The sequence below is a fragment of the Electrophorus electricus genome, chromosome 6 (genome assembly GCF_041902795.1).
Source record: "Electrophorus electricus isolate QZ-2024a chromosome 6, ASM4190279v1, whole genome shotgun sequence".
NCBI lineage: Eukaryota > Metazoa > Chordata > Actinopteri > Gymnotiformes > Gymnotidae > Electrophorus > Electrophorus electricus.
Window position 1 is genome coordinate 35,596,932 of NC_137502.1, and position 15,642 is coordinate 35,612,573.

The 15,642-nt window shown below is 38.1% G+C and overlaps 1 protein-coding gene and 1 pseudogene across 1 annotated transcript; both read left to right on the forward strand.

Moving 5' to 3' along the window:
* Positions 1 to 1,582: 1,582 nt before the first annotated feature.
* Positions 1,583 to 9,784, forward strand: LOC118241152 (interferon-induced very large GTPase 1-like). The gene is made up of 3 exons (XM_035525079.2): positions 1,583 to 2,199; positions 2,689 to 2,765; positions 4,370 to 9,784. Exons 1-3 carry the CDS (start codon positions 1,623 to 1,625, stop codon positions 9,203 to 9,205), a joined length of 5,490 nt encoding a protein of 1,829 aa, XP_035380972.2. The 5' UTR covers positions 1,583 to 1,622; the 3' UTR covers positions 9,206 to 9,784.
* A 4,050-nt stretch (positions 9,785 to 13,834) lies between these two features.
* Positions 13,835 to 15,376, forward strand: LOC118241150 (interferon-induced very large GTPase 1-like; annotated as a pseudogene).
* The last annotated feature ends 266 nt before the right edge of the window (positions 15,377 to 15,642 follow it).

Below are 15,642 nucleotides of genomic sequence, written 5' to 3' on the forward strand. Positions count from 1 at the left end.
CCTTCAGCACTCGGGCCACCATACGTTACAGATGCTTTATAATACTGTACTCTACTGCCAATGCTCCTGTTCTCTTTTACTTGTCACTTATGCTCAATTCACAATGTCACCTTTTTTTTTTTTTTACATAATATTCATAAAATATATTGGGAAAATGGCACTACACACTTCCATATTTATTGTCTATATAATTTCTAGTATAGTAGTTATACTGAGGCTGCAATTTGCTATTTCACAATATTTTGTGTGTGTTTGTGTAGAACGTTTTTGCAAGTAGGAGAACATTTCAGAAATGTTGTTGGTTAGGGTTATCAATTATAATATTATAGATTAAAGAACAACATGTGACATCACAGGACCTGATTTTAACCAAGATTGACATGATTTTTTACAGAACAAGTTCCTGCCACACAATAGAATAACACCAATGAACTCAGAAAGCTTCTGAAGACATTAATAACTACCTTAATATAGACACGAGAGAATGTCTCATTAGACCCAAACAAAATCTTTTGTTCAGTGGGTTTGGACTGTGAAAAGGAAGGTGATTAACATGATGCTAACACAGTGGAACTTTCTGGAAAAAAGGTTTAACTTAGAGGTTAACTCATGATTCTTCATTCCAAGTTCCAGACAGACATGTCTTTATGATCATCTCAGCAAAGCAGTGTGAGACAGTGAGAGGACGATGGGTTGGTACTGATTACTGTCAAACAGAGGGCAAGTGACAGAGCGTAGGAGGGTTCATACATAAAGCTAAAACCTTATTATCATAATAAAAATCACCCCTGTCCCTTTCAAATTAAACATTTACAGCTAAACAATCAACCAATTGTTTATTTTCAGGGAGAGTGACCAAAGTAAGAGGAAAGCACTCCCCAAGTCTTATAAAAATGAATAGGAAACAAACACAACCACCGAGTTTTAGTACTGGAACCTCTGATAAGATGGGTAAGCATGAACCAAAGAGTCTGAAGTGTTGTTGATTTTGCAGTGCTCTGGTCTTTGTGGTATAAAATAAGTGTGTTGTTTCATTCTAGATGACCAAGTGCCCAATCTCACCATTGTGCTCTGCAGTTCTGCAGTTGACTTTGGAGATCAGAACATTCTGCTTGGACAAGAGCAGCCACCTTTAGAGAAAGCTGATTTCCCTCTAATTGCACCCAAACCAAGGATGGTATCAGGGTGTAACGTATCTGTAATCAAAATACTTGGCTTGCAAGAGGCCGAACTTTATCTGGACATTGTAGACAAGATTATTGCCCAGCAATAAGAAGTGTGGAGACAGATGTCACACCTGCAGCAAGAGCATGAACAACCAATCAGAGATGAGAACACTGCTGGAGAAGATTGACCATCTGGTCTCTGAAAACAAGCAGTGCTGCTACACTGCTGAGATGTATAAGACTGCACTTTCACTTAGACAAGACATGCAAGACATCCAAAGCCAGCAATGTAGTATGTGATTACCCTTCTAAGGTTCCTTGTCACACTTGCTTCTCACTGATGAATCCTGAATGGTGTCATAGACACAGTTCAAACCAGATTCCTTAAACAAAATAAGATCTTTAACCATGTGCTTATGCTTTATTGTGGTGTTTGTACACAGTCTGCAGTTTTCAATGTTTTATATATTTATCTCCTTTGGAGATGAGAACATCCTACTTGGACAACAGCAAGTTCCTCTAGAACCACCCCACTTACCCAGAGCAAGAACTGTTTCAGGGCGAATCATTTCAGTGATCAATATACTTGACTTACATGAGGGAGAACTCTACCTGGACCCTGTAGATCATGCCATTGATCAGTTATTCACAGAAAACAATATCCATTCTTTCATCTTTGCTTTAAAACTTGGTCAGTTAACGGATGATGATATGGCAGGACTAGAATGGCTGCAGAGAAAGTTTGGAGAAAATGTTCTTTCATTTGTGATAATTCTCTTCACTTACGAGAGAGAGGAGGCCTGTGACACCATTATAGATGACCTGAAGAAAAACAGTGTTCTAGAGGAGCTGCTGAAGAAGTGTGGAGACAGATATCACACCTGCAGCAAGAGCATGAACAACCAATCAGAGATGAGAACACTGCTGGAGAAGATTGACCATCTGGTCTCTGAAAACAAACAACACTGCTACACTGCTGACCAAACATCCTTAAAGACCAGGGAAAAACAACGTGTTAGGAGCCAAATAACTGGTAAATATTTACTAGTTGCCAGTCACATTGCTGCCTTATACATACTTAAATTAGAATGGCTGAGTCCTGACTTTAATGATGTGGCATTACTTTCACTCAATAATAGCATAATTGCAATAATGAGCTATGTTGATCTAAAAATGTACTGTGGGTACATCTGGGGGTGCAGGAGCAATAAAGGTAAGGTATTCCTAAATACTAAATAACTAGTGAAGAAATCAGCAAATCACTGGTGAATGAAATCAGTAAATCACTGGTCACTCATCAAAGATTTAGAATTTATTGATGGAAAAAAAAATGGCAGTGAATGTAGCAGTAGGTATTAAAAATGAAATACTCCAGAACTGAGGAGCAGTACAATCAAATTCTACTATATATCTCTTTACTTATGAAAATAAGTATATTTAAACACTGTACAATTCCTTGGACTTTTAGAAATGCTTGTGCTGAGTGTCATGCGTTTGCATCCTTTATTATTATTTTTTACAGCTAGAGCTGCAGTTCAGATTCAAGAAGACGACATTGACTCCCTAAGCATCAGTCAGGACCCAAATATACAAAGAAAGGTCATTTACTTCATGTATAAACACAGACTATTAAATATATGAATGTGAGCTTGGGTCATTGTATAATTACACAATTATGCTTCTATGTGCTGCATGTTGCATATAATTTATTTGTGTAAAGTTGAACACATGAATGACAAAATCCCTTTCAATATATTTGTCACAGTATGGCCCCTTCTCCCAAATGTCTGTGTGTGTGTGTGTGCATGCGTGCATTCGTCTGTATGGCCACGCCCTCCCTGTGTTTCACACCTGCTCCTCATTCTGTATCATTAATGTGCATGTATATAAGTCTTGTGTTTGAATGTGAATGTTGTCAATGTTTGAACCCAGTTAGCCTGCTAGCCATGTAGCTGTCTTTGTTTTGTGTAGCAATAAATGTTTTGTTGTGTTTAACATGACTCATCCCCGCATCCTGCTCTGCCTCCTCACGTTACAGTATTAAATTCTACAACATAGATATCCAGAAACCACACCACAGTGGAAACAGTGAATTTGTTGTTCCTGTAGATTTAAGAAAATAGTAAATGCTAAACAAAATTTTGACCATTTTTACATATACCACAACAAGAAAGAAGGTATAACACAAGTTGTCAAATGATAAAAGCAGATTTGCTTTATACGAGCTACTTTTGATAGTGTGAATGATGACCAAGCACACCAGCTGTTTTGCCTGTCTCTGGGGTGGGCACTGGTGATGCCTCCTTCTTGCCTTGTTGAGGCTTGCGCATAGGCACCAGAGCACTGGGGCTGTGTGCCTTAGGTGAGGGAGTGTCTTCAGATGACAATGACGATGCCGCCTCTCTGCAAGACTCTCTTGCTGACTGCAGCATGACGTGCTTGTTGCTCTCGGAATTTGCTGACCACATGTACATCACAGAGGAGGGATCCTCATGGAGGTCCTCCTCCATTTCCATTGCTGGACTCTCCAGGCTGTTGACCTCCGAGTCTGACCGGAGGCTAATGTCCTCATGCTCCTCAATCTGTCCGTAATCTCCATAGTCCTCCCGGTAGTCCAAATACAGATAATAGGACCCGCGGAGTCCTGGATACTGGTCGTAATTGTACCAGTTCTGGTAGTCCGTTGAGGGTCTGTATGACTCCGCAGTGTCTGACTCTGGACTACACTCAGCCCCGCCCCCCCAAAAAAATCCTCCACGTGCACTCTCCCCTGTTGTGGTAGTGAGTGTGCCCAAGAGTATGCAAGAGTTTCCCTGCAAGGGTTGGGGAGAAGCAGTTATGCGTTTTCTTCCCCTTTCTTTTCCTTTTGCTCTTCTTCCTGGGCAGCCTTCAGTGGTCGGTGTTTCTGTAATGTCGGAGGCTAGGCAGGATGCAGGAGTGAACAGAGTGTGACAAAGTGACATTTATTGACATGAAACAACAGACTACATAGCACACAGGCTAACACATGGTTAAACACCAACAGCATCCACTACTAAACAAGAGACTTATATATACTCACGATAACAACACAAAACGAGGAGCAGGTGTGATACACGGGAAGGGCAGGGTCATACGAATGAACACACACACAAGGAAGACATCTGGGAGGAGGGGCCATACCGTGACAGTACATTTTTAATATAATACCTTTTACTTCACAGGGAGAAGTGGCAGACTTGGGAGCAACAGAAGATGTACCAGGCCCAAGTGAAAAAGATAAGCTTAAAAGGGAACAGATAAATGATCTTTTTCACAGACTCAACAATGGTGCCCAACATACACTAATAATTGCTGACTTTCTCAAAATAACAGCCTCATCATTAAATTGCCATGAACACTGTGAGGAGAAAGATTTGGTTCATACATTCCTACAAAGACTGCTGATGATGGACTACACAGCAAGGTACATCCCAGTTAGAGAGCAGGACACTAATACCAGCACACAACAGAAAGCTGCAGATGAAATAGATATTTTTGCTGCCCTTTTTGTCAAGGAAACTGTAGTGGTTGATAGGGCAACACAGCTGGCCCAGGTTCACCCAATGGATATTCAGATGGTTGCTTTTCACAGTGCAGACCACTTCCTTCGACAATTAATGGTGGCTAAGCTTTCACAGTGCCAGTACGCTGTACCTCTGATTGTTCCAAACCCCTTCAGCGGTGTACTCGAATTTCCATTGTGGTCACTGCGGCAAATTAAAAAAACGTGGAAATCAAAGGATAATATAGGTAATATCACAAACAAAAACAAATCAATGTATGAAGCTGAAACTCCAATGGTGGCTTTCTTCAGACTGGGTTCTGTGTCACCATCCAAGTCACAAATGATTAACAGCTTGATCAATGAACGACACCATACGTTTTTTGACAGAAATTGCACACAGAGCAGCAAAACCCGACATCTGATGGATGGAGTTGTTGAAATTGCCTGGTATTGTCCAGCTGGAAAGACCTCTGATTCATTCTCCGACTGCATTGCCTTCTGTAATCTTCACGGTGATGCAGGAATCAATTCTGTCCAGCGTGATATTTTGATAAAAATGGCCACAGTAATTGTTGTCCTTATACCAAAACTTGGTAAGGATGACAATAATATGACAATAGTTAAGGACCTCTCAATGTCCCCAAAGCCTCTAATTTTTCTTCTCACAGATGATGACTCAGCTGTTCAGAAAATGTATAATGGAAAGTTCAAACTTGGTGTGAAGAACAGAAGTCAATCTGATGTGGCTAAAGAATTAAGAAAGACAATCCAAGAATGTTGCACAAAATCCTCTACTTTTAAACTTGAGAATGTTGGCCAACATGCTGCAATAGTAGTGGATGAAGAGTCGGGAGACTGTCAGAGTGCAAAGGAAGCAGCAAACCGGATCATGAGTCTGCTGCAACATGAAGACCTGGCAAACATCAAAATTAAATACTTACCCTGTCAAGGAAAACTGTGGCATGACTGGTGTCAGAAGAACAAAGATCTTTATCGCTTAATGGGGAACCTGGAAAAACATAAAACATCCCTAAAACATGAAATGAATCAAATTCGAAGTCAGCAGAATAAATGTGCTTTCAGTCATCTTATGAAGCTGTTTCTTCACAGTCTGAACACACTAACAAAAAATGAAAGAGTATATCTTCTCAAGTGGGTTGGAATTCTACTAGACAGACTTACTTCAGATTATCTATCTGAACGTCTTCATGCATATGATGAGAAATGGTCCACAGTTTTGGATCTGAAGAAAAAACAGAATAAATCAGCATCACTGACATGTCACCAAGCAGAGCTTGAACAAATTTCAAAAGAGTTGAATGCAGCAACCTTTGGTGTAGAGCACATCCTTAGAGAAATGGGTCAAATATATGAATCTTGTAATTCAATAAAAAGCACAGAAAAAAACAAGTGTGAGCAACTAAACTTCTCCTCCCTCCCTCAGCAAGCTGCAGAAATAATTATATCTGGATACCCAATGGAACTGATGGATGGTGATGCTGCTCATGTTCCTCTGGTCTGGGTTTCAGCAGTTCTAGATGAACTCATCAAGATCTTGGGAAACCAGAGAGTCTTTGTGCTGTCAGTCTTGGGGATCCAGAGCTCTGGGAAATCCACCATGCTGAATGCCATGTTTGGATTCCAGTTTGCAGTCAGTGCAGGCAGATGCACCAGAGGAGCCTTCATGCAGCTGGTCAAAGTGTCACAGGAGATGAAGGCAGAACTGAAGTTTGACTACATTTTAGTTGTTGACACTGAAGGTCTCAGAGCTTTAGAGTTAGATGGAAAAGCAACCATACATCATGACAATGAACTAGCTACATTTGTCATAGGGCTTGGAAATTTAACTTTGATCAACATTTTTGGAGAGAACCCTGCTGAGATGCAGGACATACTTCAGATTGTTGTTCAAGCCTTCCTGAGAATGAAGAAGGTCAGACTGATCCCCAGTTGCATGTTTGTGCATCAAAATGTTGGAGACATCACTGCTGGTGAGAAAACTATGGAGGGAAGAAGACGTTTGCAAGGGAAACTAGATGAGATGACTAAGTTGGCAGCTAAAGAGGAAGTCTGTGATGCTGAATGTTTCAGTGATATCATAGAATTCAATGTTCAGACAGATGTGAAGTACTTTGCACAGCTGTGGGAGGGCAGTCCACCAATGGCACCACCAAACCCATGCTACAGTGAAAATATTCAAGAGCTGAAGAGAAACATTCTCTCTAAAATCTCCACAAACAGAGGTATAACACTCTCACAGTTCAAAGCAAGCATTAGTGATTTATGGAATGCACTTCTGAATGAAAATTTTGTGTTTAGCTTCAGAAACACTTTAGAGGTGGCAGCTTACAGGAAATTGGAGCAGGAGTACAGTAAATGGACCTGGAGCCTAAGGAGTGCTATGATGGCACTTGAGAACAAACTACACAACCGAGTCATCAATGAAAAGTCATTAAAGGTTGAGGAAAAAGATATTGTATCACAAATGAAAGAGACAAAGAAAGAAGTAGATAAATCAGTTGATCACTTCTTCAGCAAAGACCATGATAAAGAAATTTTAATCCAGTGGCGTGATAGGTTTGAGAGAAAAATAGTGGACCTTTACAGTGAGCTTGTGGAACGGACAAAAAGAAAGTTGAATCAGGTTTGTCAACAGAAAATTGCGATAGAGAAGATAGATGAACAGAAGAAAATGTATGAAAATAAGCTCTTTAAACTAAGCAAAGAGCTTGCACTGAGTCTAAACAAAAAGAAAACTGATGAAAATACACTCAAGAGCAAATTTAATGATATTTGGTCAAGGTGGGTCACTGATTTGACCCAGGATGCACCACCAGTTGGTGACATTGATATTTGGGGTGATGTGATAAAGATTTTGACCGAAACTTATGAACTGTCTCTTGTTTGTGATCGTCAGGGTCAGGATAATTACAAAAGCATTGATGTTTTAGGTAATTATTCAGACTATGTGATTTTTAAAAAGCTTCGAGATCATCCTCAAGCAAGTCAGCAGCCAACAGAGGAATATAGTATGTTTAATCAAATTAGCTATCAAATATGCAATACTGCAAAACAGTTGTACTCCAAGTGGAATAAGAACAATAAAAAGTCAGAAAATGAGCCAAAAGCAAATTTGTTATCAGCAGAGGATAATAGTCTTTTAAGGGCCCTTGCTGGAAATGCTTTTCAAAAAACAAAAAAAGAAATTCAGCGCATCTCCAGTGCAGAAACCGGGTACAATCATAGCTACATTCAACAAATAATTGAATCTGTTAAAATCAGTGTAAATGCACATGAATCAAAGTCTGGATATATGCTCAAAAGAGAATTTAGTGTAGATCTCTGCCTCTACGTCTGTGACTTTGCAGTTGAACAGTTTACTGAGCTACACAAGAAATTCAAGGAATCCAGTGATGTGAGAGGGTACCTGGAAAAACAGAGGCCTCAGTACTTCAGAGTCTTCAAGAACTACTGCAGCGGCGCAACCTCTACAGCTGTGTTTGGTGAGTTCATTGTGGAGAAACTTGAGCCTTCCATCCTGCAAGCAGCATATGATCAAACTGCCATTGATCTGACTGAGAAAATGAAATGTGAAGTTCCAGCCTTTAGTGGAAACCGGTCGAACCTAGAAAAACACATTCTGACATCACTAGCTGAAGAGGAGAACTTTGAGAATTATATAGAATACATTCACAAACCCAAAGAGCATTTTAATGGCTTCATTACAAAGGAAGTCAAAAACTTTATTGAAAATTCTGCGGAGGTTATAAAAACCCTGAAAAACAACATTCAGTCTAAAGGAAAGTGTGTGATAGATGCTGTGAATGAAGCAACAGTGGAGGACTGTGGAGGAAATCTGGACATGTGGCTACAGAATTTGTCCATTAGGCTAAAAGATGAGCTTCAATTTAAAGAACAAGCATGTGTCGATCAGAAAGAAATTACAGACCTTGGATTTCTTCAAGAGGTTGTAAAGAAAGGTCTGATGGACAACATGTCAAAGTTAAGCAGTAGCATTCAAGATGTATCTGTCCTCAAACTTAAAATGTTCAGGAAAAAACCTGATCAGATTCTGATAGAGCATCTGTGCCGATGCTGCTGGGTGCAGTGTCCATTTTGTAATGCTATCTGCACCAACACAATGGAGGACCACGCTGGAGATCACATGGTCCGTTTCCATCGCAACTGTGGAATCAATGGATGGTCTTTCATGTTCACAAATGACCTTGGAGTTGATTTCTGCACAACTGCCGTTTCTTCAAGTGATCTGCATTTTCGTACCTCTGCTGGAGTATTTGCTTTTAAGGAGTACCGAAAAGCAGGTGGAGAACATGCCAGATGGAACATCACTGCTGATAACTCTGAGATGCCATACTGGAAGTGGTTTGTGTGTAGATTTCAGGAAGACCTGGAAAATCATTACAAAAAAAGATTCATGGGTCATGGGGAGATTCCACCTGAATGGAAAAATTACACTAAAGATGCAGCTATTAAGAGCCTCAGTGAGTTATAGCAGAGCACTGAAAAACCTCAAGATATGCATCCTTTTCATGCATCAGCATAATACACATTGCAGGATGGAAAAACTTATAGTTGACAGACTTGTCCTTGTTATAATTACAAATACAAAACAATGAATTTATGCAAAAAAAAAGTGGGTATCAACATCTAAACTTTGTGAGTACTTTTTAACCTATAGAATGTTAATCAGAAACATTCTCAGTCTATAAATGCATACTATCAGGTATTTCCTGTGAGCTGAATGGCTCATTGCTTTTCTCTTTCTCTGAATAATCATTGTAATGAAAAATTAATCAGTTGTTGTGAGACATGGACAGCATGGACAGCAGCTGTGCTACTGTTGCTATTGAGTTTAGCCTGTATTTAAAGTATGCATGTTAACTTAAGCATGTCCAATGGATTACATATATCAGGCTTTATTTTATCACATAACAGTTCATCTGTGTAAATAGTCTGTGGACTTGTCTGGTCTTTTTTGGTTGTTGTCTGTGATACATGAAACTAATCAATACTATTATATGTGTAACATCGTTTGAAAATAAAGTGATTTTGATTCAAAGACTACAAAGAACTGTATGTTTATTACATGAATTCAACATAACTAACATTTTAGAGTGATATTATCCATAATTCTTTAATTTTGCAACTTGATTTTTTGAAACTTCATTCTTTAATGTAATGAAATTTATGGTCCTTTATGTATTAGGCTTATTCAATTTAAATAATTTAAATAAAGCTAACGTGTATTTAAAAACATGTCATTTCACAATTATAAATGTTCTTATAAAATGGTCTTGGTTGGAGAAACTACAATTAGACTACTGCACAAACTACACTGTATTAATATACCAAAATTTGTCCTAACCACTCACATGAGGCTACAGCTACTAGGACTTCATTCCATATGTGCAGACATAATTAAGTCTTTTTAACCACTGAGGCTCTTCAGTATTGTGATATTTAATTTAACCCTTTTATTAAACAGCGATCATAGAGACAATAGTGGCCATTCCTCTTGGTACACTGGACAACTTAAGTAACCTTACAGAACAAAAGTGCAAAGCTATGTGTGCTAGAGCAGGGCAGACACTGTAGTCTGTAGTTAAAAACAGATTTTAGTTCGGAATGGTCCTCCTTGCTTCTGTCTTCCTCATGTTCTCTCTTCACTGAAGCTATCAAGGTAAGAGCAGTTGCTCAGTAAGGTGTCAAGCAGCTTCATGGAACTCTGTAATGATAGCTACTGTTCCTGCCTCTTTCATACAAAAACAGAGAGGAGAATATATGACTGTAATGTGGGTAAAAAAAGGTTAATAGCTGCATTCACATTCCATAGATAAGATAACAGGCCACAGCCTTTTGCATAGTCTTTCAGCAATAATCTTGTTTATATATAAATATAAAATAACGCACTATTATGAGCATCATTTTAGTTAAGTATGCAGCCAAAATTGCCTCAAACCTGTCTTCAGACTCATTACTCAAATTACAATATCACGTCTGGCTCTGCTAGACTAAACTCTAGCAGAGTGCCTTACCCACTCACCAGTCATTCCAGCAGCATACTCCTCTTAAGAAGAGCAGGACAAACAACAACAATGACTTCTGTAGGCAGTGAGTAAAGGGCTAACAACGACACCACTATATACAAGTGATTTTGAGGAAATTACTTTTGGATTCCATTGTTAAAATAATTTCATTATGCATTATAGTAGACCACTATAAATCAATCAATTGATGCTGCAGCTCGTATTATTGATTACAATTAGTGAATAGACTTAATTTAAACTACCTATTTTAGCTAAATTTAAATTTAACTCGCTTTCTACAATGCCTCAAGGTGGAGACTATAATAAAACTATATAAAGAATCAGGATCTGACTGCTGCTTCTTCAAGTCCACGCCAATTAATGCATGCCCAGGCAACTACTATGCAGAGAAAAGAACTACTTAGTAGAGGAAAGATGAACCCATGTATGACCTATTTATATTCTGCTACCAGGAGACAGTTTGAACAATTACCATTACAACACTATTATAACACCATTATAACACACTTTCTTTAAGGTCTGGAGGAAACTAATGTGACTCTTCTGCTGGCTTGAACAATACCAACCTTCCCCCTTACCCTAGTTAAGACTAATGAGCTCCTTCTTTGTCATGAAGGCTTTTATGTGATGTGATGTAATGGGGTGGATATGCAAATCACCTTTAATAAAATAGATGTATGTAAAAATCTCATGAATCATTTTACACTTACAAACCATAGTACATCTACTGTCATGTACAGCTTGTGAAACCTCCTCTACCATGGTCATGTTTGGTTAGTTTATGACCACAGGACCATTGCTGACCAGAAGGTATTTAGACCATTCTGAATACAGCCGTGACACTGACATGGTAGTACCATGGTGGCAGGTGTAGAAAACCTGTATGATCCGGCCTTTGAATACACCTTAAAATACATCTTAAAATGCTTCTTAGAATACACCCTAGAGGTTCAGTGAATCACCATAACACACAAGTTATTCAACTTTTGCAACTTAAACATAACTTTTATCCTGCATGATAATAATATATCTTAGTTTCATGCACCTAAAAGTTAATGTATATATATATATACACACTGCCTGGCCCCCCCCCCCCCAAAAAAAAAAACCCCAAAAAAATTATATATATATATATATATATATATATATATATATATATATATATATATATATATATATATATATATATATATAATTTTTTTGGGGGTTTTTTTTTTGGGGGGGGGGGGGGCCAGGCAGTGTGTATATATATATATACATTAACTTATATATATATATATAACTACAGACAATCCTTTTTTCATTCATTTATTAGTCAAGAACCATCAAAAGGAGGACAGGTAACCAGTTTATTATACAATCCTGACATCAGCTACAACAATGGCAGCAACAGACAGCAATAAAGTGATTTCCAATATCTGAGTGTCTCATTTGAAGGTATAAAGGAATTGTTAATTAATGATTTAAGATAGAAACTAAAACTACATATTTTAAGCACATTTTGGCCAGTCTGGAGGGAAAATTGTTTTATTACATCATTAAGTAGTTAGAAAAAGGTAAAATAGTACAGATAGCCTATACCTAAATTAATGCTCGAGTTGCCTACCTCCTTAATGTTACAACTTTCATCTACATGGTTTATTATTACAACAACTGTAAGTGATACTGTGCTAAACCACATCGGCAAGTCTGTGTCTGTGTTATTTAATTAAGGTCCATATGTGGAAAGGCAAAGATGTATGTGACAGTACCCCTTTGTCAGTGTTGTCCTCTGTGTGGTGAGGTTCAACCATGTAGGCCTTTGTTTGTTTTGGTTTTCACCCCTTCACGTTTTGCTAGCATGCCTCACACAGGTCTTATGTTCTATCATTTAGCTATGACACTTGTGCTTTATTTCATTTTGCCCATTATCATTATGTTTGTATTTGCTTTTGTTTTTATTAAACCACTGCCCACTCCAATTTGCATCTGCAACCTGCACTTCCCCCATGCACCACCATTACAATGTGACAATTTTGGCATTTAATTATTATTTGTAAACATGTTAACAAATAGTTGAAGGACCATAGCATAACTTTTTCCCTTAAATGTAAAATGAAGAGGTTAAATGAAGAGGTTTGACTATGTTTTGTTATGGTTGTTTCTTTGTACTCCGTGCCTTTGTGTTTATCTTAGCCTTCATGTTTCCTAGCCTTTGGTATAGCCTGATTCCCCTGTTTGCTTTCGTGTGGTTTTTGTTTTGTTTACACATGTATCCCCATTCTCTCTACATGTTGGCTCTATGACCCTGGACTACGACAACTACTCTGATTTTGAATTTTCCCTGAATAAATCTCGTTCTTTTCCGCACATGCGTCCATCGCCTTACTGCTCAACGTTACAAAATCAGAGTTAAGCAGACCCAAACATCTTTAAATAAATAAAGTTAAAAGTAAATTTTTTTACAGAATACAATACCTGAAAATGGATTAACATGTAAGGAAAAGGAAAAGCTCAACTTTAGAATTACAGAGGAACCTTTCATTATACTTGATCTCATGGAAAAGCACAAACAAAAAAATGAAGACTTCAGATATTCTTCAAATAACCACACTTTCACTGTGTTACCTAGATTCCTGTACAGAGGAAAACATAATATAAACTGTGTATAAACTAAAGGAGAATAATCTGCCCTGTTAGAGGAAAATATGGCATGAATGGTGTGAGATGAATAAAGATCTGTACCGACTTCAAGGGGACAACTTGGAAATGCAGAAGAGCATAAATCAAATTGAAGCGAATCCGTGAACAGCAGCAAAACCATGGACTGTCTGGCCTTATGAAACAATTTATTTTCACACTGAATTTTCTCGGAGAGGAAGAAAAAGCTTATTTTCTTAAATTGGGATTCTCTTAGACAAACAAAGTAAGGCATTTGCAAGCACAACTTGAGGAAATATATCTATATAAAATAATAATAAAAAAAAACGAATGCAGCAACCTTTGGTTTGGAGCACATCTTCAGGGAAATGGGTCAGATATATGAGTCATTTAAATCTGTACAATCAGGAAAGAAAGTATGTAAGTATGTAGAAATGCTTTTTCTCCCTAAACTTGCAGCAGAGCTCATCAAATCTGGGCTTCCAATAGAACTTATGGATGGTGACGCTGCTCATGTTCCTCTGGTCTGGGTTTCAGCAGTTCTAGATGAACTCATCAAGATTCTGGGAGACCAGAGAGTCTTTATGCTGTTAGGAAATCCACCATGTTGAATGTCATGTTTGGACTCCAGTTTGCAGTCAGTGCAGGCAGATGCACCAGAGGCCTTCATGCAGCTGGTCAAAGTGTCAGAGGCAATGAAGGCAGACCTGAAGTTTGACTACACTTTAGTTGTTGATACTGAAGGACTTTGAGTACTTGAGCTTGCAGGGAAATCTGCAATGCCTCATGATAATGAACTTGCCACATTTGTCTTAGGACTTGGAAATGTAACTTTGATCAACATTTTTGGTGAGAACCCTGATGAGATGCAAGATATACTTCAGATTGTTGTTCAGGTCTTGCTGAGGATGAAGAAGGTCAGACTGGATCCCAGCTGCATGTTTGTGCATCAGAATGTTAAAGACACTACAGCTGCTGATAAAAAACATAGAGGAAAGAAGATGCCTGCAGGAGAAAATGGATGAAATGACAAAACTGGTTGCCACAGAAGACAACACTGAAGCTGATTGTTTCAGTGATGTCATCACATTTAGTGTACAAGAGGATGGAAAGTACTTTGCACAGCTGTGGGAGGGTAGCCCACCCATGACACCACCAAACCCATGCTACAATAGGTTCAGGAGCTAAACAATGCCATTTTCAAAAAAGCTTCTAAGTCAACTTCAGTCACACTCTCCCAGTTTAAAGCAAGATTTTGTGATGTTTGGAATATGTTGCTTAATGCAGTCTACAGAAAACTGGAAATAGAGTTTGGAAAATGGACTTGGAGTCTCAGGGGAGCCATGTTAGATATTGAAGAAACCATGCACAACAGAACTGAACATGAAAAACTGGAAAAGATTGAGGAAAAGGACCTTTATATACACATTGAAAAGACTAGAAAAGAAGTGGAAAAGTCAATGAAGCAGTACTTTGAAGACGACAGAGACAAACACATTTTAATCTAGTGGCTAGCAAGATACAAAAACAAAATTACACAGCTTCATGATAACCTTATTAAAGATGCAAAAACAAAACTAGAAGTTATTCAATAGCGTAATGCATGAGAGAAGTTCAAAAACAAGAAAAAGCTTATCAATTTAAGCAAAGTGCTTGCTTTCAGTCTAAAAGACAAAGAAACAGAAGATAATTTTCTCAAACAAGAATTTGTCAAAGTGTGGGACAAGTGGGTCACTGAACTGACACAAGACACACCTTCAGAGAAAACTGTGAATTTTTGGAATGATTCCATAGAGATTATATCCATTAGCGATGATCAGGCTTTTGTATATGAGAAACTATCGCAGGAAGATTACAAAAAAATGGATAAACTTGGAAGTTACTCACAGTACATTATTTTGAAAAAGCATGAAAGGGGCTTTTTTTTGAAAAAGGTCTTTCTGATGAGGATCGACACGCAAAGGAATCAGATTTGAACAGGAAAAAAACAAAGGACAAAAATCAGGAACTCTCAACTTCTCAGTCACTCTGGAATTATTTTCTCACTTTTTAAAAATGGCAGAAACCAATAGATTTTTTTGTATTCTGAAAATGACAAAATTGAGGAATTTAATAATAAACATCATCCAAGAAATTGAGAGAATAATGAAAAAAAAAGAAAATTGCAAAACTAGGATAAAAAGATAGCTATATTCAAGAACTAACAGATTATGCCCAAAAGAGTCTGAAGGTTTCAACCTCA

Coding starts and splice junctions, on each gene's coding strand:
- LOC118241152 (XM_035525079.2), top strand. CDS start 1,623: ATGTTTTATATATTTATCTCCTTTGGAGATGAGAACATCCTACTTGGA. Junction 2,200..2,688: donor TGTTAGGAGCCAAATAACTG/GTAAATATTTAC, acceptor TATTTTTTACAG/CTAGAGCTGCAGTTCAGATT. Junction 2,766..4,369: donor ACCCAAATATACAAAGAAAG/GTCATTTACTTC, acceptor TTTACTTCACAG/GGAGAAGTGGCAGACTTGGG.